Genomic DNA, 23,911 nt, shown 5'->3' on the forward strand with positions numbered 1-23,911 from the left:
TTAGTTACGTTACGTCAGGTTAGGCTTGATCAAGCTTTCAATCAAGTTTTGACTCAAATTAAAAATTAAAATCATGTATAATGTAAAGTTTTATCATAACGCAAGAAAAAATAATTTAAAATATATAATACTGTATTCCAGGAAAATTAGGCTTGTGAGGCAATTTGGCCTATTAGGTAGAACATTCATTCATTGTTCTATTACACATATATAATGTAAATATACAAGTTTCTTACCTTTATAAATCTGTTGGGACTGCCGACGCCCGTATCCTGGTGGGCGAGGGTGTGGGCGTGGGTGTGGTGTGGGCGTGGGCGACCCGGAGTAGCACCCTGAGGAGCTGCCTGACGACCCGAAGGAACAACTCGAAGAGGCACAAGACGGCGTTGGTGAGGGGGAACATCTTACGGGCGAAGAGGCCGTAGGCATCAAGATCTTCTTGACCGTAACTGTGGGCAATGTTGATATCACTCGACTGTTTAAGACGATGTTATGTTTGGCGTAACTCTCCCCCATCGTCATCAAAATATTTACAGTGTTACCCCGCTCATTGTAATCCGTTTTCTTCCTGTTTGGTTTTGCTCGTTGGTTTTCTTTGTTAACGTTTAGTGGGTAGACTGCGTTATTTGAATCCAACACGCTTTTGAGTTGAGGTTTCCTGTTTTCTTGCAGATGAGATGAGATTTGGTTTACAGAGTTTTGAGTATCTGTTGAGCTTAGATTAAAGCGATTTTCTGGGGTCTGTAAAGTGATGTAGTTAGCTTTTTGTAAAGTGCTTTGCTTAGGCTGTATCGATCGGTGATGTGTGAGGTCGGTGCAGGTGATGTGGGTAGAGGGTTGTGGGGTGGTAATGTGGGTGTGACGTGTGGACGGATGTGGAGTGGAGTTAGGTGATCCATGTGGGAGGATGTGAGTAGACCAGTTAGAAGGTTGTGGATTGGGCTGGGTGGAGCGTCGCGAGGCGCCATTTTCTGGGGGATGAGAGGTGATGCCATTGGAACCTTGTATGGTGACGAGTGTGGGGTCATGTGTGGTGATAGGAGACGGGAGCTGGTAGGCCGGTCTTGAGGCGTGACTGGCCTGTGGTTGTGAGGTGTGAGGAGGTTGTGAATCGTGAAAGGCAGAGGGGTGTGTAGAGATGTGCTTGGGGTTTCGTAAGAAAGGACTGGAAGATTGTGAAGAATGTGTGAGGTTTTCAGAGGGAGAGTTTTTAAGAGGATGTGAGATGTGATAGGCGGAGCATTTTGAACTGTGAGGTGTGGAGAGTTCCGAGGTGAGCGCCGAGGTTTGTGAGGTGTGAGGGGTGGAGGGTTGTGAGGTGGACGGCGACGTTTGCTTTGATAAGCGTCTTCGAGGAATGGGAACTGGTGTCCGTACAATAGTCGATCTCTGAGTGGGTGAGGGAGTGTGTGTGGGTGAGGGAGTGTGTGTGGGCGAGGGAGAGTGTGTGGGTGAGGGAGTGTGTGTGAGCGCTTGTACCTGTTTGGGTGCTTGTGTGTGTGTTTGCGTGGGGGTTTGTATATTTGAGAGCTCCTAAGTATCCTGGGCGAGGTTTGGCCACAGAGGACTGTGCTTGTGGCGAGGGAGACGGTGCCTCCTGGAGATGACCTTGATATGACTGAGAGCGTACGAGTTGAGCCTGGCGCGAGATGGCCTCAGAACCTGACTTAGGCGCGGCTGGTACCGACTGGACTGGGAGCGTGGACGGCTCGGACGTGTGTTTCGTGAGGCGCGCGCTAGCAACAGATGAGGAACGAGGGCGCACGGAGAGTTGTGGGGTGGACGGACTGCCACTAGAGAAGGAGGCTCCAACTGGCTTTCCCGATACATTCGTCTTGAAGTTATTGTCTTCACTGACAACAGATTTATACCGACAGCTTCCATTTGTTACCGGACTTGACGTCTCAGGCGACACAGTTTTGTGTTTTTTCATTTTCAATAGGTCCAAATCATTTCTATTTTCATAAAGCGGTGAGCCTACTGTAGTCTGTCGTTGTAGGCTGTCCAGGTCGGTGGGTCGTGCAGTCTTTAGACGAGTCTGGCTTCTGTTCTTCCATTCTCGATCTTCTTTTTCTGAATGTCCGCGAGGTGCCGGGGCCTCTCCTGTGCTGGTACACGTGGCTTGGTTTGAATTATCACAATGTCTGACTTTTTTCACTCCGTCGTCAATGGAATATATTGACACCAAAACTTTCTTTGGAGGCTGCCACTTGCCTCGACGCCTGACCACAGGACGTGATGCCATAGCCGGACACACACTCTCCTCTAGAGTGATGCACCTTGGTTTTACTCTTTGTGGTCTTCTCTTCGTCTCCGTCCATGTCGTCCAGGTCAAAATGAACTCTACGTTTGTAGGAGAGTGAGTTCCTCTTCTTCCTCTCTTTCCCGACCGTGTGGAGTCCTTGGTTCAGACTTGTTCAGACGTCCACCAAGACTTCTTGCTGCCTCTCTGTTGCATTCCTCGTACGGCACCCTGAAGAACTCCTCTCGCAGGAGAGCTTTCTTTCTCTGTACAATATTCCAGGCATCTCGACCACTTAGTTGCTCCTTAGTAGATGCTTCTTGCACAACTTTTTCTTCACCTTCAGGACGAGGAGCGTAGACGTCATTGCCCATCACATCATCTGGCTCCTGTACAGCTGCTGATTGAGTCCGCCTCAAAATCGGCCGCTGTTTGGGCTTTACTTTCTGAAAGATCTTTGTTGACCATTTTCTTTTCCTCAGCCTCTTGTTTATTGCTTGGCTTATCGTCACTGCCCCAAGAAGAACCGAGGAGCGGACCTGGTGTTCCTCTACACGAATAACTTAAACCGTTTTGCTGCACGTCCGAGCACCTCGACGACGCAACGGATGACTGGGACGAGTAGCCGGAGGAAACCGCCTCGTCGGCGCCCCTCTGCTTCTCTACATGCTTGTCTCTCGAGCGGCTTTCAATCGTAATGAAACTTTTCTTCGTCTTGGTGCCAGGAGCGCCTCGCCCTTCCTTGTACACGACGCCCCTCACCACGGGGATGGTGGTGCCCGGCTGGTGACCCAGGTCGGTCAGGGGAAAGCATCGCCCCATCACCACCTCCACCTTCTTCGGCGAGGACGGATTATTTACTCTGGTCAGCTCGTCGCATTCTGGAGTGCCACTTTGACCCATCTTGGCGCTTCTGTTGTGAGTGACCCGGCCTGCTTCGCTTCCTGGCTGGTCTCGGCAGAAACAAATTAACAGATGAAACTTTCTAGTCGATTAATGTACTGAAGGAAGCCTGAGCCTGAGAATCTCGCTTGATCCAAAGACCACAGGTGGTGGTGGTGTAGATTTGTGGTGACCTGAAGCTGTGAGCGGTGTTGCCTTGTGAAGAACACAAACAGTGAGGACCGACCTGCAAGTGTAGACGGTGCAGGACACTCAAAATAAACCCCCGTCAGAGGGCCAGACCTGCAGCTGCAAGGCTTAGCTGACCGACCCCCAGCTGGAGACGCCGCGAGATCTCGACTCGCAGCTATTGAAGACCGCCGAGGTGGAGGTGTTGGCGACGCAGTGGACGAGGTGCCACTGAAGGCTGGCCGGACCTGCTGCTGCTGCGTCCTGCGCCCTCACGCCAGCCTGTGTGGGGGAGAAGAAGGAGAAAACTGAGTGAAAGTCTTACACGATTTTAGGGAAACATCAATGACGTCATCAATGTGAACTTTACATTTTTGTGAATACTGCAAAGGCGACGATGCCGATGTTGTGGTGTTATGGGGTGGTTGTGGTGTTATGGGGTGGTTGTGGTGTTATGAGGTTGTTGTGGTGTTATGGGGTGGTTGTGGTGTTATGGGGTTGTTGTGGTGTTATGGGGTTGTTGTGGTGTTATGGGGTGGTTGTTGTGTTATGGGGTGGTTGTGGTGTTATGGGGTTGTTGTGGTGTTATGGGGTTGTTGTGGTGTTATGGGGTGGTTGTGGTGTTATGGGGTAATTGTGGTGTTATGGGGTTGTTGTGGTGTTATGGGGTGGTTGTGGTGTTATGGGGTTGTTGTGGTGTTATGGGGTGGTTGTGGTGTTATGGGGTTGTTGTGGTGTTATGGGGTTGTTGTGGTGTTATGGGGTGGTTGTTGTGTTATGGGGTGGTTGTGGTGTTATGGGGTTGTTGTGGTGTTATGGGGTTGTTGTGGTGTTATGGGGTGGTTGTGGTGTTATGGGGTGGTTGTGGTGTTATGGGGTTGTTGTGGTGTTATGGGGTTGTTGTGGTGTTATGGGGTGGTTGTGGTGTTATGGGGTGGTTGTGGTGTTATGGGGTTGTTGTGGTGTTATGGGGTGGTTGTGGTGTTATGGGGTTGTTGTGGTGTTATGGGGTTGTTGTGGTGTTATGGGGTGGTTGTTGTGTTATGGGGTGGTTGTTGTGTTATGGGGTTGTTGTGGTGTTATGGGGTTGTTGTGGTGTTATGGGGTGGTTGTTGTGTTATGGGGTGGTTGTGGTGTTATGGGGTTGTTGTGGTGTTATGGGGTTGTTGTGGTGTTATGGGGTGGTTGTGGTGTTATGGGGTGGTTGTGGTGTTATGGGGTTGTTGTGGTGTTATGGGGTTGTTGTGGTGTTATGGGGTGGTTGTGGTGTTATGGGGTTGTTGTGGTGTTATGGGGTTGTTGTGGTGTTATGGGGTTGTTGTGGTGTTATGGGGTTGTTGTGGTGTTATGGGGTGGTTGTGGTGTTATGGGGTTGTTGTGGTGTTATGGGGTGGTTGTGGTGTTATGGGGTTGTTGTGGTGTTATGGGGTGGTTGTGGTGTTATGGGGTGGTTGTGGTGTTATGGGGTGGTTGTGGTGTTATTGTGGGTCCGGGGTAGGGTGCAGTGGGGGGGGGGTACTTAAAACACGTGTGGGTGTGAAGTTGTTGGAAGTGTGTGGAAGACTTCATAGGAGAAACGGAGGACGGAGAGAGAGAGAGAGAGAGAGAGAGAGAGAGAGAGAGAGAGAGAGAGAGAGAGAGAGAGAGAGAGAGAGAGAGAGAGAGAGAGAGAGAGAGAGAGAGGAAATAAGTAACTTGATGATGTAGAAAACAATATAACATAGAATCCATAATCGAATTAATCACGTGACCGGGTAGGCCGAGATGCCATGTGTTCGGTGAGGGAGAACGGGAATTTCATGGCGAAAAATCTGAGAGTATCCCCATCCAGATCGGTTAGAAAATGGAATTTATACAAATATTTTTTCGATGGACTACAGGCGTAGTCTGTTATGCGGAAACGTAAGAAAATACGGTGACGACTCATGGATAATCTAAAGCGCGAAAGTGTCTCTTACCGTCAAATGTCGACTCCCACAAGAGGACTTGCGACACGAGAGTCAAGTGTAGAGCTTCCCGCCGCCCGCCGACATCGCTACTAACAAGCTTAAAACACGTGACAGAAAGACTATAATAACAGCTATTATTCATATTAATATTATCATCGCTTTTATCATACATGTTCGCAAGTCGGGAAGAAGGGGGTGGTGGGGGGGGGGCTCTGGCCAGGTCGAATATTTTCTTCGTATCAATTTTTTTTTCTCGTAAAATTATAAAGTTTTCATTGTATTATATATGATTGGAATTATATGTTATTTGAGTCAAAACTAGAAAATTATTTTATTTAACCTAACCTAATATAACTAAATCGGTAAGTCATGCTCATAATAAAACAGATTATTATTGTTTGAAAAGAACCAGTTTGGAAATAAATATTAAAAAAAAATGAAAATTATTCGGCGTGTTAGGCACATGGAGACTTCCATATTAGGCCAAGTAGTGCGGTTCTGGCTATTAGGCACGACATAAATATATATTATATAACGTCCTCAAGAGCAATAACTGTACAGTATCGTTATACTGAGAATTTTAAAATTGGAAACTTCTAAGTATTGGAAAATTTTAATTTAAGCTAAAGAAAGTGCTTGGTAGGGGTGTAGTGTAGCCAAAGGGGGGGGAGGGGGGGTCAAAGGCCCCTGGGGTGCCCCCCCCCCCTTCCCTGAAGCAACTACATAACCACAGGGAAAGTGAACATTTGTATTGGTAATGTTGTGGTTAGTTACCCCAGGGGTCAAGACACACACACGCGCGCGCGCGCACACACACACACACACACACACACACACACACACACACACACACACACACACACACACACACACGGAATACAAACATACTCGACTGAACCTTGAGAGCGCTACACCCAAGCGTGCGACTCACTCCCCACAACTAAATCAGTAAACACTTCTCTCTCTCTCTTCACAACCCCGTAACAACCACGGAATACATCACTCCCTAACAACCCCCAACTCCCCAAGGAGACACTTAACACCCCACCCATTAGTCACGGTAACGGCGTGAACCACATGCCTGGGATAACTGCAAACTTTCCCTTTGTCCCGGTGAAAACCCCTGAATGGCGTGTTCGCGCCAAAATGCGGTAAGGTTGTCTCCCGGAAGTTCACAATTTGGCGCGAACTGTAGTGACACTGGAGCGGATGTTTACACCAGAGTCATTCATGCATACACGACTCGTGACCCGGGTCGTGGTGTTGCTTCTCCTCACCGCCACCATTAATATATACATACACACACATACATTATGTATATGTACGGGATATGCAGTAAAGCATTTCAGTAGTACTTGGAGAGAGGGAGAGAGAGAAAGAGAGACAGGGAGAGAGAAAGAGACAGAGGCACACATACACACACACACCAAACCACAACAAAGAGATAACGACCCAATTACCCCTGAAGTGAACTCTGTGCGACCCGTCCCAAACCACCTCTCGCGAAGCTCCAGCAACAAGTTCAGACCAACACAATGTACACAGCTGATCTCTTACCGTCACCACCTCATTACCGACGTTGTTCTACACATCAACACTGTGAGGGGGGGAGGGGGGGTAGTAATGCTGGGTCTCGACTACTGTGTACTCGTCTATTTGTACCTGTAGGGTCGAGTAACAGCTCCTGGACCCCGGCTTTGTAGATGTTCCTCGTCTACTGCAATTATTCCCTACTGACAACTTTCGTATCATATTTATAATTGACATCGAGTAGAGAGATAACTAATTATAATTTTATAATCTTCCCAAGTCTCCCCACACTCCAGAACTAACTCTCCACACTCCCTGCACTCAAGAACTAACTCCCTGCACTCAAGAACTAACTCCCCACACTCCCTGCACTCAAGAACTAACTCCCCACACTCCCTGCACTCAAGAACTAACTCCCCACACTCCCTGCACTCAAGAACACACCGCCCCTGCGTGCACTCACCCGGAGCCTGCCCCGGTGGCATCATCTCTTCCCTCGACAATTTCCCCCGTATTTTTGTACTCTGTATTTGTCCTACTTTACTACTCGGGCTCTTCCTTTACCGTGTCAGCTCCGTGTTGTTGCTTCACACACACGTTATTCCTGGCTGTCAGTCCTGGACCCTTTACGCCAGGACCCTGCGAGTGGGGGGGGGGAGGGAGGAGAGAGAGAGAGAGAGAGAGAGAGAGAGAGAGAGAGAGAGAGAGAGAGAGAGAGAGAGAGAGAGAGAGAGAGAGAGAGAGAGAGAGAGAGAGAGAGAGAGAGAGAGAGAGAGAGAGAGAGAGAGAGAGAGAGAGAGAGAGAGAGAGAGAGAGAGAGAGAGAGAGAGAGAGAGAGAGAGAGAGAGAGAGAGAGACAGAGAGAGAGAGAGAGAGACAGAGAGAGAGAGAGAGAGACAGAGAGAGAGAGAGAGAGAGACAGAGAGAGAGAGAGAGAGAGAGAGAGAGAGAGAGAGAGAGAGAGAGAGAGAGAGAGAGAGAGAGAGAGAGAGAGAGAGAGAGAGAGAGAGAGAGAGACAGACAGAGAGAGAGAGAGACAGAGAGAGAGAGAGAGAGAGAGACAGAGAGAGAGAGAGACAGAGAGAGAGAGAGACAGAGAGAGAGAGAGACAGAGAGAGACAGAGAGAGAGAGACAGAGAGAGAGAGACAGAGAGAGAGAGACAAGAGAGAGAGAGACAAGAGAGAGAGAGACAGAGAGAGAGAGACAGAGAGAGAGAGACAGAGAGAGACAGAGACAGAGAGAGAGAGAGACAGAGACAGAGACAGAGACAGAGACAGAGAGAGAGACAGAGAGAGAGAGAGACAGAGAGAGAGAGAGAGACAGAGAGAGAGAGAGACAGAGAGAGAGAGACAGAGAGAGAGAGACAGAGAGAGAGAGACAGAGAGAGAGAGACAGAGAGAGAGAGACAAGAGAGAGAGACAGAGAGAGAGAGACAGAGAGAGAGAGACAGAGAGAGAGAGAGACAGAGACAGAGACAGAGAGAGAGACAGAGAGAGAGACAGAGAGAGAGAGAGATTGACTCTCTACGACATTACCGTTTGTGACTGGTCAGGGTTTGTGACCCTGTCGTAGCTCAGTCGATTAAGGCAGTGTGTGGGATGCTCCCGGACGCAGGTTCGAATCCTCGTCACGGCCCTTGTGGATTTGTTCATTTGATGCTTCTCTTTAGTGTGATTTCTGTGTGTAATGGTCAGCCTGTAGACCCTTCAGACCAGCTCATGGTCTCAAATTCGTCGAGTTCTGAAATGATTTTGTAAGTGGTGGAGGACAGACTCGGTCCATCGTGGGGGGTGGAGCCGGCTGGCGTCACACTAGCTGGCTCCTGACACACTCTCTAATACTTTACATGGTTTGTGGTGGGTGAGTAACTGTCTAAGTATTACCTAGCTTTACAAAATATATATATATATATATATATATATATATATATATATATATATATATATATATATATATATATATATATATATATATATGGCTATCGTGCACATTTCTGGCCAACATATCGTGCACATATTAGGTCATGATTCAAGTCGCAGGCAGAGGTTGGGGAGGTGTTGTGTACCATACAAGTCTGGAACATTGTGTCCCGGGGTCTGGGACATACTGGGCCAGGTCCCCGGGGCCAGGTCCTCACCGCAGCAGTTACCAAACTCCTGGGTTCCTGGCCCCTGCTGGGTGAACATAGGCAGCACGTGAAAGTAAACGTTGGCCCAAACGTTTTTGTCCTTGCCGCTGGGATTGACCCCGGGACACGTCATGTGAGACCCCGACTGGGCTGACCACTTGGCTACGGGAATATGGATTATTTTCATTGATTAAGCCTTGTGTATGTTGTTCTGTACTGCGTTCTCTCTTCCCTTCGTGTGTGTGTGTGTGTGTGTGTGTGTGTGTGTGTGTGTGTGTGTGTGTGTGTGTGTGTGTGTGTGTGTGTGTGTGTGTGTGTGTGTGTGTGTGTGTGTGTGGGTGGGCGTGGTGTGGAGGTGACCGTCTCCCTCGGTGCCTGGGGCGGTGACCAACATTTGTGCTGGCTATAATAACTGACCACAGCCAGGCTCCCACTCACTCCCCGCATCATCTAGCTTTTGTGGAGCACCCAGACGCTCACACGGGGAACAAGACGCGCACACAGGCAGCCAGGCACACACACAGGCAGCCAGGTACACACACAGGCAGCCAGGCACACATACAGGCAGCCAGGCACACATACAGGCAGCCAGGCACACACACAGGCAGCCAGGTACACACACAGGCAGCCAGGCACACACACAGGCAGCCAGGCACACACACAGGCAGCCAGGCACACACACAGGCAGGCAACAAGCACGTACGCGCGCACACACATCCGCCTAGCAGTTGTCGCTGGAGGCAGCAAGCACACATCCAGGTGACCATACACACGCGACAGGAAGTCCCGTCTTGGCACACTACTTTATGGACTCTCAGGCGCGAAATTAAGACTGAGCGGTCAGCGTGAGTGTGTGTACTCGCCTGCATGTGCTAACAGGGCAAGCTGGCCTGTCAAGCTCTTGACAGTTTGACAGGTCAGGCGTCTCAATTGCCATGGCACCTGACTCTCTTCCTTGTAACCATAGCTTTTCTTAAGACAAAAGTACAGTGTAGGGTCAGCCTTAAACTGCCCTTTCTCCTTTCGGGTCATTCCACTTGCTCTCTGCTCCTACACGTAAGAGCTGCCTGTTCTTCCTGTCGTCCAGTCCAGGCTCTTGAGTCAGTGCTGTTCACTTTGTCAATGTCTTTAAGAGACACTGATACCTGATCAACCAGGCTGTGATTAATAGGTCGGGCTGTGAGCAGCCGCGTCCAACAGACTGATTGACCAGTTCAACAACGAGAAGGCCTGGTCGAGGACCGGGCCGCGGGGACGTTGAGCCACGAATTCATCGCAGGATCAGAGTGTCTTATGTGGTAATCAGACTCCATCACACGGCCTCATTTTCTCTCATATATATATATATATATATATATATATATATATATATATATATATATATATATATATATATATATATATATATATATATATATGTGTCACGCTGTTGTGATGGCATTGTGCATGTTGTAATAACCTCGGCTTCTTCCTATACTCTTCTATAGCGTGGTGAGGTCTGGTTCTCTCAGCCGGTCTTTGTAGCTCAGTCCTCTTGGTTCAGGGACCAGTCCTGTAGTACATATTTGGACTTTTCCGGGTAGAGTCCACACCGAAACTACACACTCACGTACTGATTCGTCACACGCAGCAATATACAGGTTCTGGAACATCACAGCTATGTTTGGCAGTGTTGAATACGCCGCTGATGTTATTCCGTTATTGTGTGCCTCCATTGGCTCCCCTGAGGTAATAGTAGCACATATTCTCTCTCTCTCGTACCTCAAGCAGACGTACCTCGTCTGCCCTCACTGTGGCCTCATCTCCTGTTTGTCCACCTCCACAGATCTCCAGTATCAGCTATTGATACTGGTAATGGCTCAAAAGGGCCACCACTTACGGGCTATTCATGCCCGTGCCACCTTTTGGGTGGCTTAATCTTCATCAATCATCAAATCCACCTGGTCGTTCTCCAGTCCTGCTCTGTTTTAATTCCTCTCGCTCGTCTGTTATCAACACATTAACAGTAGAGGACCCAGCTCTCTCTCTCTCAGGTCCGTCGCTGACGCGTCACAAGTGCTGTAGGGTGAGTGTGTGTGTGAGGGGGGGGGGGGGCGCGTGAGGCCTAGTGCACATTCCCTGTATGTTAACTCCCCTGGTTGTGTTCACCTAGGTGTGCTTGCGAGGGTTGAGCGCTGGCTATTTGATCCCGCCTCTCAACTGTTAAGCAACTGTGTATAGATTCCTGAGCCTACTGGGCTCTGTCATACATCTCTGTATATCTATACATCCCTGTGTGTGTGTATGACTGTGGTGCTGGGAAAGAGGGGGGGGGGAGCTGCGGGCGTGGTTCTATGTGAATTGGGGCACCTACGTAATTATCTTGTGAAGCATTTAATCCCCTCAAAGTTTGAAATAAATAAAATATAATCAAGAGTGAACAGCATTGTTTCACGACCGGAAGTGGTTCCCGGAATTGCAATCTCCTCTTATTCCTCCATCTCCTCCTCCTCCTCCTCCTCCTCCTCCTTCTTCTCCTCCTCCTTCTTCTTCTTCTTCTTCTCCTCCTCCTCCTCCTCCTCCTCTTCCTCTATATCCCAGGTCTCCTCGCCGTGATCTTCCTAGTCATCCTCCTAGGCTATGTGCCGTCGTGCCTCCTCGTGGTGCAGGGCGGACCTGCCTCACCTGACATTCCTGGCTAATGGCCGCGCCAGGAGCCTCAAGACGTAATCACCACACGATTTCTCACCTGTTCCCAGCCCCGGAAGTTGTCAAGACGATCCACTTACGTGCGGGTACCCTCAGGTTACCCTAAGGTACCCTCAGGTTACCCTAAGGTACCCTCAGGTTACCCTAAGGTATCCTCAGGTTACCCAGGGTACCCTCAGGTTACCCAGGGTACCCTGAGGTTACCTCACAGTACCCTGAGGTTACCTCACAGTACCCTGAGGTTACCCACAGTACCATGAGGTTACCCTACAGTACCTTGAGGTTACCCTACAGTATCCTGAGGTTACCCCACAGTACCCTCAGGTTACCTCACAGTACCGTGAGGTTACCCAGGGTACCCCAGGGCGCTCCACGATACCCTAAGAGGAACTACTCAGACATGTTTGTGAAGGATGAACAAATCCACAAGGGGCAGTGATGAGGGTTCGAACCTACGTCCGGGATAGACCATGTCGTGACGCAGTCGAGTAAGGCAGCGTCTGGGACTATCACGAACGTAGGTTCGACCCCTTCATCACGGCCCTTGTGGATTTGTTCACTTGATGCATCAGGCTATTGTGATTTCTGTGTGTATAGTGAAGGATGTTTCCCACAGACCCCAGCACCGGGTCTCAGCTGTGTCTCACAGCCACAGACGAAGACCTGGGAGGGGGGTGGAGCTGATCGAGGACCGGGCCGTGGGGACGCTAAGCCCCGAAATCATCGCAAGGTAAGATAACCACAGAAGGCGACCTGTGGGCTAACTTCCTTGCTTAACCTTGCAATTACCACTGCGATGATTTCGGGGCTTATCGTCCCCGCGGCCCGGTCCTCGACCAGGCCCCCCCCCCCCGCCACAGAAAGCGACCCGACGAGAGTAACACGTCTGTTGATGACGGGGGGGGGGGGGGTGGAGGGGGGCGTGGCGGGGAAAGAACAGGGTCACAGTGGCGGATGTTGTGGGTGTGGGGGAGGGGGGGAGGGGAGGGGGGGGAGGTGTTGTGGTCTCACTTGCATGGCTGCTAGAGGTGGGGGGTGATAACAGGAGGGGACGAGGTCACTGGATACAGCTGTCAACGTAGTGTCAACCACTACGCCACCACTTGGAGGGTGTCAACCACTACGTCACCACTTGGAGGGTGTGTGTCAACCACTACGTCACCACTTGGAGGGTGTGTGTCAACCACTACGTCACCACTTGGAGGGTGTGTGTCAACCACTACGTCACCACTGGCACAGCTGAATGTGAGATGAGAGGTTATGAACCTGGGGCCAGATTCACGAAGCAGTTCGCAAGCATCTTTCTTCAATCTTTGACGCCTTTGGTTACATTTGTTAAACAGTTTACAAGCATAAAAACTTGCCAATCAACTGTTGTTATTGTTATAAACAGCCTCCTGGTGCTTCGGAGTTCATTAACGGTTTAATAATTGTAAACAAAGCCGCCAAAGATTGAGAAAAGAAGCACAGATTCGTAAGTGCTTGCGTAACTGCTTCGTGAATCAGGGTCCCTGCCCTCAGCATCCGGCCCATCTCTCGTACTCCTCTCTCACTCGCTCCCTTACTAACTCCCTCCCTCACTATACACGCACACATTCACTGTCACTCTTACTGAGTGCATTAAGACAGAGTGGGTTGGACTTCTGTCCAACCCACAGAAGGTTGGACAGAAGTCCAACCTTCTGTCTTGGACCTCTTAGGACTTCTGGCTGGACTTCTTCACCCTGGAAGAAGGAGCAGGTAAGACACAACAACATGCAAGATTAATTCTGGGATTGACACTGTAAACAGAGAAGTTATGTTCAAAGTGAGGCACAGCAGAGGTGAGACACAGATGAGACAACTGAGTAACAAAAGGCGATACAGAATACAACACGTGACTCATAAATCAGTGGAATAGATTAGATGAAGTTGTCAACTTAACACAAAACTTTAAATATAAAAGTGATAATGAAGTGAGTGTAGTCATCACATTAACATAATATACAAAAGGCAGGGCTTAGGAGCTGACTCTCAACCCTGCAAGCATATCTTCATGAGGCCACGATGTATATATATTGCATTATAATACAACACAGGATAAGATAAACACTGACGAGTCGATTGTTTTCATTGTAACCCAAAAAACAACATTCCTGTTGCTGTACCACCACACTGCTCCGGATCAGATCCCCTTGTAATGTTACAGGAGTAATTCCTGTCTTGATTACAGTGATTGTGTGGGCTTGAGAGCCCCGTGGTGCACGAGGGGCAGAGATTGGCGTGGTTAGTACCATGATTGAGGGAGACGACCGTAATCACCAAGACCAAACCCGTAAACTTTCAGTCCAGTCGTTACTGTGGACTAAATCCTCAAGGACCCCCACCACGCCCCCGCCTCACCCCCCACCACGCCCCCACAGGAGGTCTCGCCTTGTTGGTCATGTTCCTGGCTCAAGCCCTCACCCACCAGCTGCTTTCGGAGGTCTCCAGCAGCTTCCGGAGGTCTCCAGCAGCTTCCGGAGGTCTCCAGCAGCTTCCGGAGGTCTCCAGCAGCTTCCGGACATCTCCAACGATCAACAGCATCTCCCAGATGTCTCCAGCAGTTTACAGAGATCAAGAGCATCTGGAGATCTCCGTAAGTGCTAACATAGTTGCTGCAGCCTCCAACGTCGTCGCGGGCCTCCAAAGACCTCGTTCCTCCGGCTACCAACACCACCGTTGTGGCGGGAAACCCCAGCTGACGATGGCGTCTTTTACCAGACGTCGTGACGTTCACTCTGGCCTTCGTGGATTTCCTCAAGAATAAATTATATAAGTTCTTGCAAGAAGTATCGGACCAACGAGGCTGTAGTGGATATGTGGGTTTACAAGCAGCTCCAAATAACAGCCTGTTGGAGCTAGTTATCACAAGTCGAGCCTGGCCCCCCACGCTGGGCTCGGGGAGTAGAAGAACTCAGGAGACCCTCTACAGGTAAGCTCTCCAGGCGCAAAAATGTCTCTATAACCTCAACCTTGAGCCCGGTGTCCAGGGTACGGGGAGTGCATGACAGGGAGAGAACATAATAGGAGGGAGGGGGGTAGAGGTGGCCGCTTACAGGAGGTGGCCGCTCCCAGGAGGTGGCCTACCTCAGTACAGGTGGTGACCCGCCTCAGGAGGAAGGATGAAAGCCGCCCCTGGCAGTTCTTGCTACCCTGCAGTCACGCATTCACTCTGGCTCCGTTACCAACCTTGTGACGTTCACTCTGGCCTCAGTCACCTCACCTTCAGGTCAGCGAGTCGTTCACAGCCCCCATCCACGCCCTAGGTCACGCCCCAGGTCAGGTCACGCCCCAGGTCAGGTCACGCCTTGGGTCCTTCCTAACTAAGGAGCCAACTTTCAGGTGAGCGAGGGGTCGCCAGGACCTCGGGGTCGTCGCGCCGTTCAGATGGTTGCCTCGCCGCCTTGTGGTGGTGGTGGAGAGCCCCGGGGTGATGAGCGCCGCCTTCCTCACCTCTCCACAAGCCTCGATTAATGTGTTTTCAAACTCTCTTTTTGTTGTACTTCGAAGGAATGTGAAAGGACCGAGGCCTCGCCTTGAAACGCTGCCTTGGTGCTCCTGGATGTTGGCTAGTTTTACTAATTGCTGGCTGGCTGGCTGGCTGGCTGGCTGGCTGACTGGAGGGCTGGCTGGCTGGTTAATTTGAGCCCGAGTGGATGGCTCCTGGAGGCAAACCGCCACTCGTGCCCTACAGCCGCCACACAAGCGGAACAGGAAAACCAAAGCAAGGTTCGCGAAGCCATGAAACATATTTATAACAGAAGAAGGAAGTATTCAACAATATTTACAAAGAACAAGACAGGATATTACCTAAAAAGACATCACACTATACCATAAAAGATGCCAAACAACGACTAAAATGGAAATATACAAAAAATAGATAAAAAGCACTAATGACCCCCCCCCGCTAAGAACAGATAGACCTATGACAATGTGAAGACTAAATATAGAGCAGTGGTTCTCAGGCTAACTGTTCTGGAGATCACAGGGCTATCTTGAGATGGTTTTTGAGATGATTTCGGGGCTTTTTAGTGTCCCCGCGGCCCGGTTCTCGACCAGGCCTCCACCCCCAGGAAGCAGCCTGTGACAGCTAACAGCCAGGTACCTATTTTACTGCTAGATAACAGGGGCATAGGGTGAAAGAAACTCTGCCCGTTGTTTCTCGCCGGCGCCTGGGGTCGAACCCAGGACCACAGGATCACAAGTCCAGCGTGCTGTCCGCTCGGCCGACCGGCTCCTCAAGAGGACATTCTTTTCCCAGTTTGGAGTTCCTTTCCTGACTGACATTCCTCCCCAATTCTGGCTACAGTCGCTACCTCTTAGATGTCAAATACCTCCCACTGAGGACATATATGTGATGTCAACGCCATCTGTTGAGCGCACCTGTCTCCACTTTCAGCTCCCCGGTGGAAGGCTGTAATCTTACTAACACCTGTTTAGTTTCCTTCTTACTATGCATTTTTTAATCCTTAGAAGTGATGTGGACGGTACCTTGGTCGACAAGAGTCAATTCACTCAGGGCTGAACTTAAGACTTGTTCGAGTGGGAACAGTGTTGGTGGAGAGAGTGATTTGTCTGTGATAACCAGTGAAGTATTGGTGATTGGACCGACGTATCCTGGGATGGCCCGGTTGAGTTACTAGATGGAATTAATGTCAGTCTGTCCTCTACGTTAAGGCTTGTTATAAGTAAAGCCTTTAGGGAAAGGTAGCTAGTGTGTTGCTGGAGAGTCATAGAAGTGTTCTGACACTGTGCAGAGGACGGGCCCATGATTTACTGAGGAAAGATCTTATCCAACAATATATCTTGGATAAGTCATTCGACAACATTGTCGCTTGGATCGTCGACTTCCTATGGCGTCGCCTGCCACTTAGTTTCGTCTAATTTCGTTATAAAATTATATTATTTCAGAGTAAAACTACGTTTCTTCATGTTCAACATTAAGCACCAACATTATAGTGAGAAAATATATAATATTTCTTCATTTCTAACATAATGCTAGGTAGCTTTGATTACCTTTCGGGAAGGTTTGGGTAATTAGACGGACCCGTTCCGGGAATCAGCGGCCCGGCGGCCCGGCCTCCGACAAGGTCTTCCGTAGACGGCAGATTTTAACACCAGTTCTCATAAACTTCTCCACCACATCTCCTTATAAGATTACCAGACGTCGCCTGGCAACGGCAAGGCCCCTTGAGGCACTTGCCATTACTCTATAAGTGACACTGCAGCCACATGAGCGGCCCTACGGCGCCAGTACACACCAGTGAGAGTCAACACACACACATAATTATCACATTAACATAACGAGCAGTTGCACGCATTCCGCCATCCACTGTGGTCGCCTGAGGGCTCCCGCCGCCCGTCCCGACCCCACCTCTCTCCTTAAACTGTATCCTTAAAGGGGGACAAATTTGAAACTATATTTAATAGGGGGATTGTGAACAGTATGCTAATACCAGCAAGGGGCGGGTTTACGAGAGACGTCGGCATGACAGGAGACCCCAGCAAGGGGCGGGTTTACGAGAGACGTCGGCATGACAGGAGACCCCAGCAAGGGGCGGGTTTACGAGAGACGTCGGCATGACAGGAGACCCCAGCAAGGGACGGGTTTACAAGAGACGTCGGCATGACAGGAGACCCCAGCAAGGGACGGGTTTACAAGAGACGTCGGCATGACAGTAGACCCCAGCAAGGGACGGGTTTACAAGAGACCTCGGCATGACAGGAGACCCCAGCAAGGGACGGGTTTACGAGAGACGTCGACATGACAGGAGACCCCAGCAAGGGACGGGTTTACAAGAGACCTCGGCATGACAGGAGACCCCAGCAAGGGACGGGTTTACGAGAGACGTCGACATGACAGGAGACCCCAGCAAGGGGGCGGGTTTACGAGAGACCTCGGCATGACAGGAGACCCCAGCAAGGGGGCGGGTTTACGAGATACCTCGGCATGACAGGAGACCCCAGCAAGGGGGCGGGTTTACGAGATACCTCGGCACTCCCCCCACACCCCGCAGAACCGTCCACAACCAGAAGCAGCACAACAAAGCAGGAAGGTTACCCTTTCTAAAAATTAAAAATAATTAAATGCAGCTTCGAGAAAGTAGGAAGCTTTCACATTGGCTAAACTTTGAGCTGACTTTTCGAGCTTGAAGGGTTGGAGTGTAACAGCTGACATCTCTGGGACCCCTAGCGACCCCAGGGGCCCTCCATGCGACCCCAGGGGCCCTCCATGCGACCCCAGGGGCCCTCCATGCGACCCCAGGGGCCCTCCATGCGACCCCAGGGGGGGCCCCCTCCTGGCCACACCACCTGCTCCGCCCTCAGAGTGGTCCTGGACCAGTACACACCACAACACGGCCACAGGTCAGAAGTGCGGGTCCCTGAGCGGTGATCTCGCGGGCTCTGTCGCCCAGCTTCAATATTTATTCAAAAGAACAAATGAAGACAAAAGTGCAAGCATGTAAGAAGAAAAGAGAGATAATGACAATCTTGCTGGAAGGTGTAGTGAGCTGTGTCTTGCCCCCCAGCTTGAGGAATGTGCGGTTAGCTTTGTCGTGCCCCCAGCCAGGCTCCCTGAGGGAACAGTAAGGGGTCACCCCTGTGTGTCGCCCCCTGAGGGAACAGTAAGGGGTGTATCGGCCGGAGTGAGGCCTGGGGTACTCCTGCCTCCCCTAAGGTGGGTGTTGTGGTCCCACCCGCCTCCTGCCTCTTGTTAAATGCTATCCTGATATTTTACGCCCTGTGGTCTGCTCCACCTGTTTGCTGCACACTCACCACTTTGTTAATTCTCGATGATCCATTAGATCCAGTTCTGGGAATTTTTTAGCCTCACGACCCGCCAGAAAACACCCACCTCGCACGGGGGTCGCGACCCGCCCGCTGGAAACCAGTGTTTTAAGAGCAGCTGGCAGCTGCCTGGCGCTCGAATTCCTGGGTGTTCATTTTCTCTTGAGTTTTCTAAATTGTTATTGTGAAGTGATCCATGGCGGTCATTCGCACAATGTGTTTATTTCTTAGTCTGTCTCTGTCTCTCTCTCTCTCTCTCTCTCTCTCTCTCTCTTTCTACCGTTATCTGTCTCGCATTGTAGTCACCCATTGTTTTTTCGGGATGGGGGGGTCTGGTTTGTATTTCATCTTGGAGTTATGTATTGTGGGGGTTGGTTTGTAGGGAGTGCATGCAAGCTGCTGGGTCACCAGGGGTGGGGGAGGGACGTCTGAACCAAGCCTGTAACATGCGGATGGTGATCCACCTCCTGGTGGCTTGGTGCTGTAGTCTGATGTTTAGTGGTTGTGTGTTCAGGAGTTCCTGGAGCTTCTGGGTTGCCTGATGGTGGACGGTGTTTTGCTGCTTTTCTTAGCGCCTTATTTTATATTGCCTCTAGCTTTTGCATGTTAGTTTTCTTAAAGGTATGTTGTGGTGCCAGAGGATGACAACTTTGTATCCTGTGTTCCTACTCCTCTCTTTCACCACCAGCCTTACCCCTCTCCTTCTCCTCTACCTCCTCCTCCTCCCTTTTCCCCTCACACCCCATGTAATCTTCTCCTATCCTCTCATGGGACCACCTCTTTCTGAATGTGCATCTTCATCTCATGTGTTCAGACAGCATCTTCATCTCATAAGTCGTCTAGACAGCATCCTCGCCTCATCTGTACAAGCAGCAGGTTCACCTGGTCTGTGCCACCAACACAACCCCACATCAACACTGCTCTCACTACTCCTTACCAGTGTTGGGCAGTCACTCGTCCTGTGTGTGAACATATCCATTCCCCAGTGTCAGGGTACAACACCCCCCAATAGGAAGAAAACCCACTGGGTTGTCCACCATATAACTTGTGCTGAGACTCAGCTGGAACTGAAGTAAACAGACAAGGCTAGAGTGTTTGGGCAGCTTACCACACCAGGAACTATACACGGTCATATATTTCCTAAGTTACGTGCTACTAATTCTGCAACTTGGATGGCACGTCTCTCTCGCTTCCATCCCGCTATTTGGGCTGATCGGTACAGCGATGGCTTCGCTTTTTGCAGGTCGGTGTTCGATCCCCCAATGGTCCACGTGGTTGGTCACCATTCCTTCCCCCTCCCACTCCATCCTAACGCCTTCATATCCCTTCAGAGTGGTATATAGTCGTAATGACTCGGCGCTTTCTCATAATTATCTCATCTTACCTTCTGCTAATAATTTCCTTTACCCTGAATCTGTACAGGTACTTCTAAGATGAATTCTTGGAAGGTGAGAGTTTAGGAGACACGTGCGGCTGGACCTCACACACACAGCACCTCAAGATGTACTGGACTCTTCCTAAGCTGAATAAGACTCTCATTGGGACTTTTTTCTCTGGAGCAATTGTTGTTGACACAGTTGTGTTTCAACAATGATTGAGGATGTGGATTGTGGATGCCAGGTACCAACCAGCGCTGACTCGCTCATTTGATTGTTGTAGCCGGAGGCGACTAGTTTATTGTGCACCCCATACTCATCCTGTGAGCGGTAGCGTAAAAAAGGATTACAGAGGGAACAAAAGGTCTTTATGTAATAATCTCCATTGAGGTCTGATAAACAATTTCATCTATCCTTCACACCTTATAATTACAATGTCAGCTACTTACAATGTTTTATTTCAACAGTTATGTATTTACAGTTACTCATTATACATTAATGGTTGGTCTTGCCGCTATTACATAATTGTTTGAGCAATGGAGATATTAGAGAGTCATACAGGAGCTGCTGTTTGCTATTATTAGTCTTCACAATACACTAGTTTCTTAATCTCAAATAACGTTTATCTACTGGAAGCGAAATATGGATACAGTACAAGGATTTCAGGTATGTTATCCTTAGTAATAAGATGAGTCCTCGGCACCCAGCACATCTACTGATTTACACAGATTTCACCGAGAGAGAGAGAGAGAGAGAGAGAGAGAGAGAGAGAGAGAGAGAGAGAGAGAGAGAGAGAGAGAGAGAGAGAGAGAGGAAGTGCATGAAGGTGGCCCTCAACAAGGAGCGTCAGCGCCCATGCAGACAACAAGGGCAGTGTGGGAGGTGCCAACTCTCCCACGGTGATCTCTGAGGGCCCGCTCTGGTTCTAGGGACAAAGGGGAATCTTATGCTACTAGGTTTACGTGACCATACGTGGGCAAGCGTGTTGCTGTGTAGGCTTGGTCACACGTGAGGTACTGGTGTGTGTGTGTGTGTGTGTGTGTGTGTGTGTGTGTGTGTGTGTGTGTGTGTGTGTGTGTGTGTGTGTGTGTGTGTGTGTGTGTGTGTGTGTACTCACCTAGTTGTGTTTGCGGGGGTTGAGCTCTGGCTCTTTGGTCCCGCCTCTCAACCGTGTGTGTGTGTGTGTGTGTGCTTCACAGGTCCTATACCAGTCATAAAACCATTTTGGTTTGTCTCATGTTTCCCCCGAGTGCCCACCAGTAGTGTGGGTCACTCGGCTCCTCCCGTTAAGACTGGGCTACAAGTATCTCTGGGCAGTTCGGCTTGTATAGGGATCTAGATGAAGTAAAGTGTAAAGTGTGTGGACATAGGCAGGGACACACACTCGAACACTATATCTTGGATTGTTGTAAAATTGAGCCTTTTAGAGATAAATCTAAGCTCACTCTGTATGATATGGCAACCTATCTTATTACCATGGATAAATTACCTGAAATCCTTGCACTGTACCCACATTTTGCTTCCAGTAGATGAACGACATATGAGATTCAGAAACAAGTAGTGTATTGTGAGGACTAATAATAAACAGAAGCTCCCCTATGACTCTGTAATATCCCCATTGGTCAAACTATTATGTATTAGCGATAAGACCTACCATTAATGTATGACGACTTACTGTAAATATGTAGCTCTTGTAATAGCACTTTCTCTGTAACTAGCTGACATTGTATCTATAAGGTGTGAAGGATTGAAGAAATTGTTTATGTAATAATCTACGATGAGGTCTGATAAAGACCTTTCGTGCCCTCTGTAATGCTTTTGCGCTACCGCTCACAGGATGAGTATGGGGTGCACAATAAACTAGCCGCCTTCGGCGGCAACAATCAATCCCGTTGAGGAAGGAGTCGGCCGGCAGACATGCCCATATTCACAAGCTGCTGTACAAACTAAGGAAGGTGTTTCCTGCTTGCTCCCTTGGGTAACACATCCTCAAGCTCTCCTTGTTGACATTCTCGAAGGAAGAACACCAGAGGACAAGAGGAGGAGACGAAGGTGAGGAGCATGAAAGGAAACAATACAAGGCAACTCCCCGTGACTCTGCTGTTCACACTATAAACTAAGCGAAAAAACCAGGTTGGGCACCCGAGAGAGAGAGAGAGAGAGAGAGAGAGAGAGAGAGAGAGAGAGAGAGAGAGAGAGAGAGAGAGAGAGAGAGAGAGAGAGAGAGAGAGAGAGAACAATGCCACAGCTTCCTGGAGTGCGACACATGATGTAACAAGGAAGAAGAGTGCCACCAGTCCCCAGGCGGGCTGAAGGGAAAGTGCCAGGGGCTGCAGGCACCGTCAACAACTAAGATAATAACTCTCAGTTTACACGCGGAAGAAAGCACTCAGCTCATCTTCAACGAAGGAGGTGGCAGGTGTTTGCGTGGGAGAAAGGCCAAGCAGGAGACCTCAACCGCTCCAGCCACCACCAACACAATAAAGTAGAAATTCCTGTCACATATTCCACGACGGTGTCCTTCACGAAGGAACTAACATAACCTCAACCACGGTATTATGACATGTCGGGACCGGCCTCCACCCTTTAGAACGTTGTGGATCATATTTTGTCCCAGTGAAAGGTGCGCCCCGCCCACAGGAGACGCTTCCCGCCCACAGGAGACGCTTCCCGCCCACAGGAGACGCTACCCGCCCACAGGAGATACGTCTCTGTGGGCGGGACCCACGCCTTCTTGGGACCTACCTTCTAGCCAATCTATTTTTTCTCTATTGTGTCTACTACATATATTTCTCTCTAATGCACACACATACACATCCAAGGAAGCAGCCCTTAGCAGCTGTCTAACTCCCAGGTACCTATTTACTGCTAGGTAACAGGGGCATCAGGGTGGAAGAAACTGCCCATTTGTCTCCCCCTAGTCCGGGAATCGAACCCAGGCCACAGGATTACGCGTCTCGCGCGCTGTCCACTCAGCTACCAGACCGTCCGCCCTATGTGTGTGTACTCACCTATTTGTGCTTGCGGTGGTTGAGCTTTGGCTCTTCGGTCCCGCCTCTCAACTGTCAATCAACTGGTGTACAAATTCCTGAGCCTACTGGGATCTATCATATCTACATTTAAAACAGTGTATGGAGTCAGCCTCCACCACATCACTTCCTAATGCATTCCATCCGTTAACTACTCTGGCACTAAAGTTCCTTCTAACGTCCCTGTGGCTCATGTGGGTACTCAGTTTCCCCTTGTTCGCGTCCCACCAGTGTTGAATAGTTTATCCTTGTTTACCCGGTCGATGTGTGTGTGTGTGTGTGTATGTGTGTGTGTGTGTGTGTGTGTGTGTGTGTGTGTGTGTGTGTGTGTGTGTTAAAAAGTGTCAGTGAGAGAGAGAGAGTAGCGACACACTTCACCACAATATTCACTGCTCACACACTCAACACACGTATCTCCCCCCCCCCCCCACACACACACATTACAATGACCCCCTCCCTCCTCTCGCACGCACAGGCATTCACAGGCACTTTAGTCATATACACACACACACGTATGTCACAATGACCACTACTTTCACACACAAACACACACGCACACACACACACACACACACACACACACACACACACACACACACACACACACACACACACACACACACACACACACAGGTGTGTGGTCTACTGTGGTCTACACACAGGTCTAATAGGTGAGTACTAATAGGTGAGTACACACACTCTGGCACTTATTCAGACACAGGACACAGAATGGGAGATGAAGTCCTTCAAGAAAACGGACAGAAAGAAAGATCTAGAAGTTAATATCACACCAAACCTGTCTCCTGAAGCCCACATCAAAATAATAACATGTGTGGCGTATGCGAGGCTGGCTAATATCAGAACTGCCTTCAGGAACCTGTGTAAAGAATCATTCAGAATCTTGTACACCACATATGTAAGACCAATCCTGGAGTATGCGGCCCCAGCATGGAGCCCGTACCTTGTCAAGCACAAGACGAAGCTGGAAAAAGTTCAGAGGTATGCCACTAGGCTAGTCCCAGAACTAAGAGGCATGAGTTACAAGGACAGGCTGCGGGAAATGCACCTCACGACACTGGAAGACAGA

General features: G+C 49.7%; 1 protein-coding gene across 1 annotated transcript in view; it reads right to left on the reverse strand.

Moving 5' to 3' along the window:
* Positions 1-238: 238 nt before the first annotated feature.
* The window catches only part of LOC123745338 (uncharacterized), a 45,927-nt gene continuing 22,254 nt past the window's right edge, over positions 239-23,911 (reverse strand). The window contains 5 exon segments of the mRNA XM_069300500.1: positions 239-301; positions 304-1,533; positions 1,631-2,108; positions 2,167-2,399; positions 2,401-3,595. Coding sequence (XP_069156601.1) covers positions 239-301; positions 304-1,533; positions 1,631-2,108; positions 2,167-2,399; positions 2,401-2,616 — 2,220 coding nt within the window. The 5' untranslated portion in view covers positions 2,617-3,595.

Source organism: Procambarus clarkii, chromosome 44, assembly GCF_040958095.1.
Source record: "Procambarus clarkii isolate CNS0578487 chromosome 44, FALCON_Pclarkii_2.0, whole genome shotgun sequence".
NCBI classification, from domain to species: Eukaryota; Metazoa; Arthropoda; class Malacostraca; order Decapoda; family Cambaridae; genus Procambarus; species Procambarus clarkii.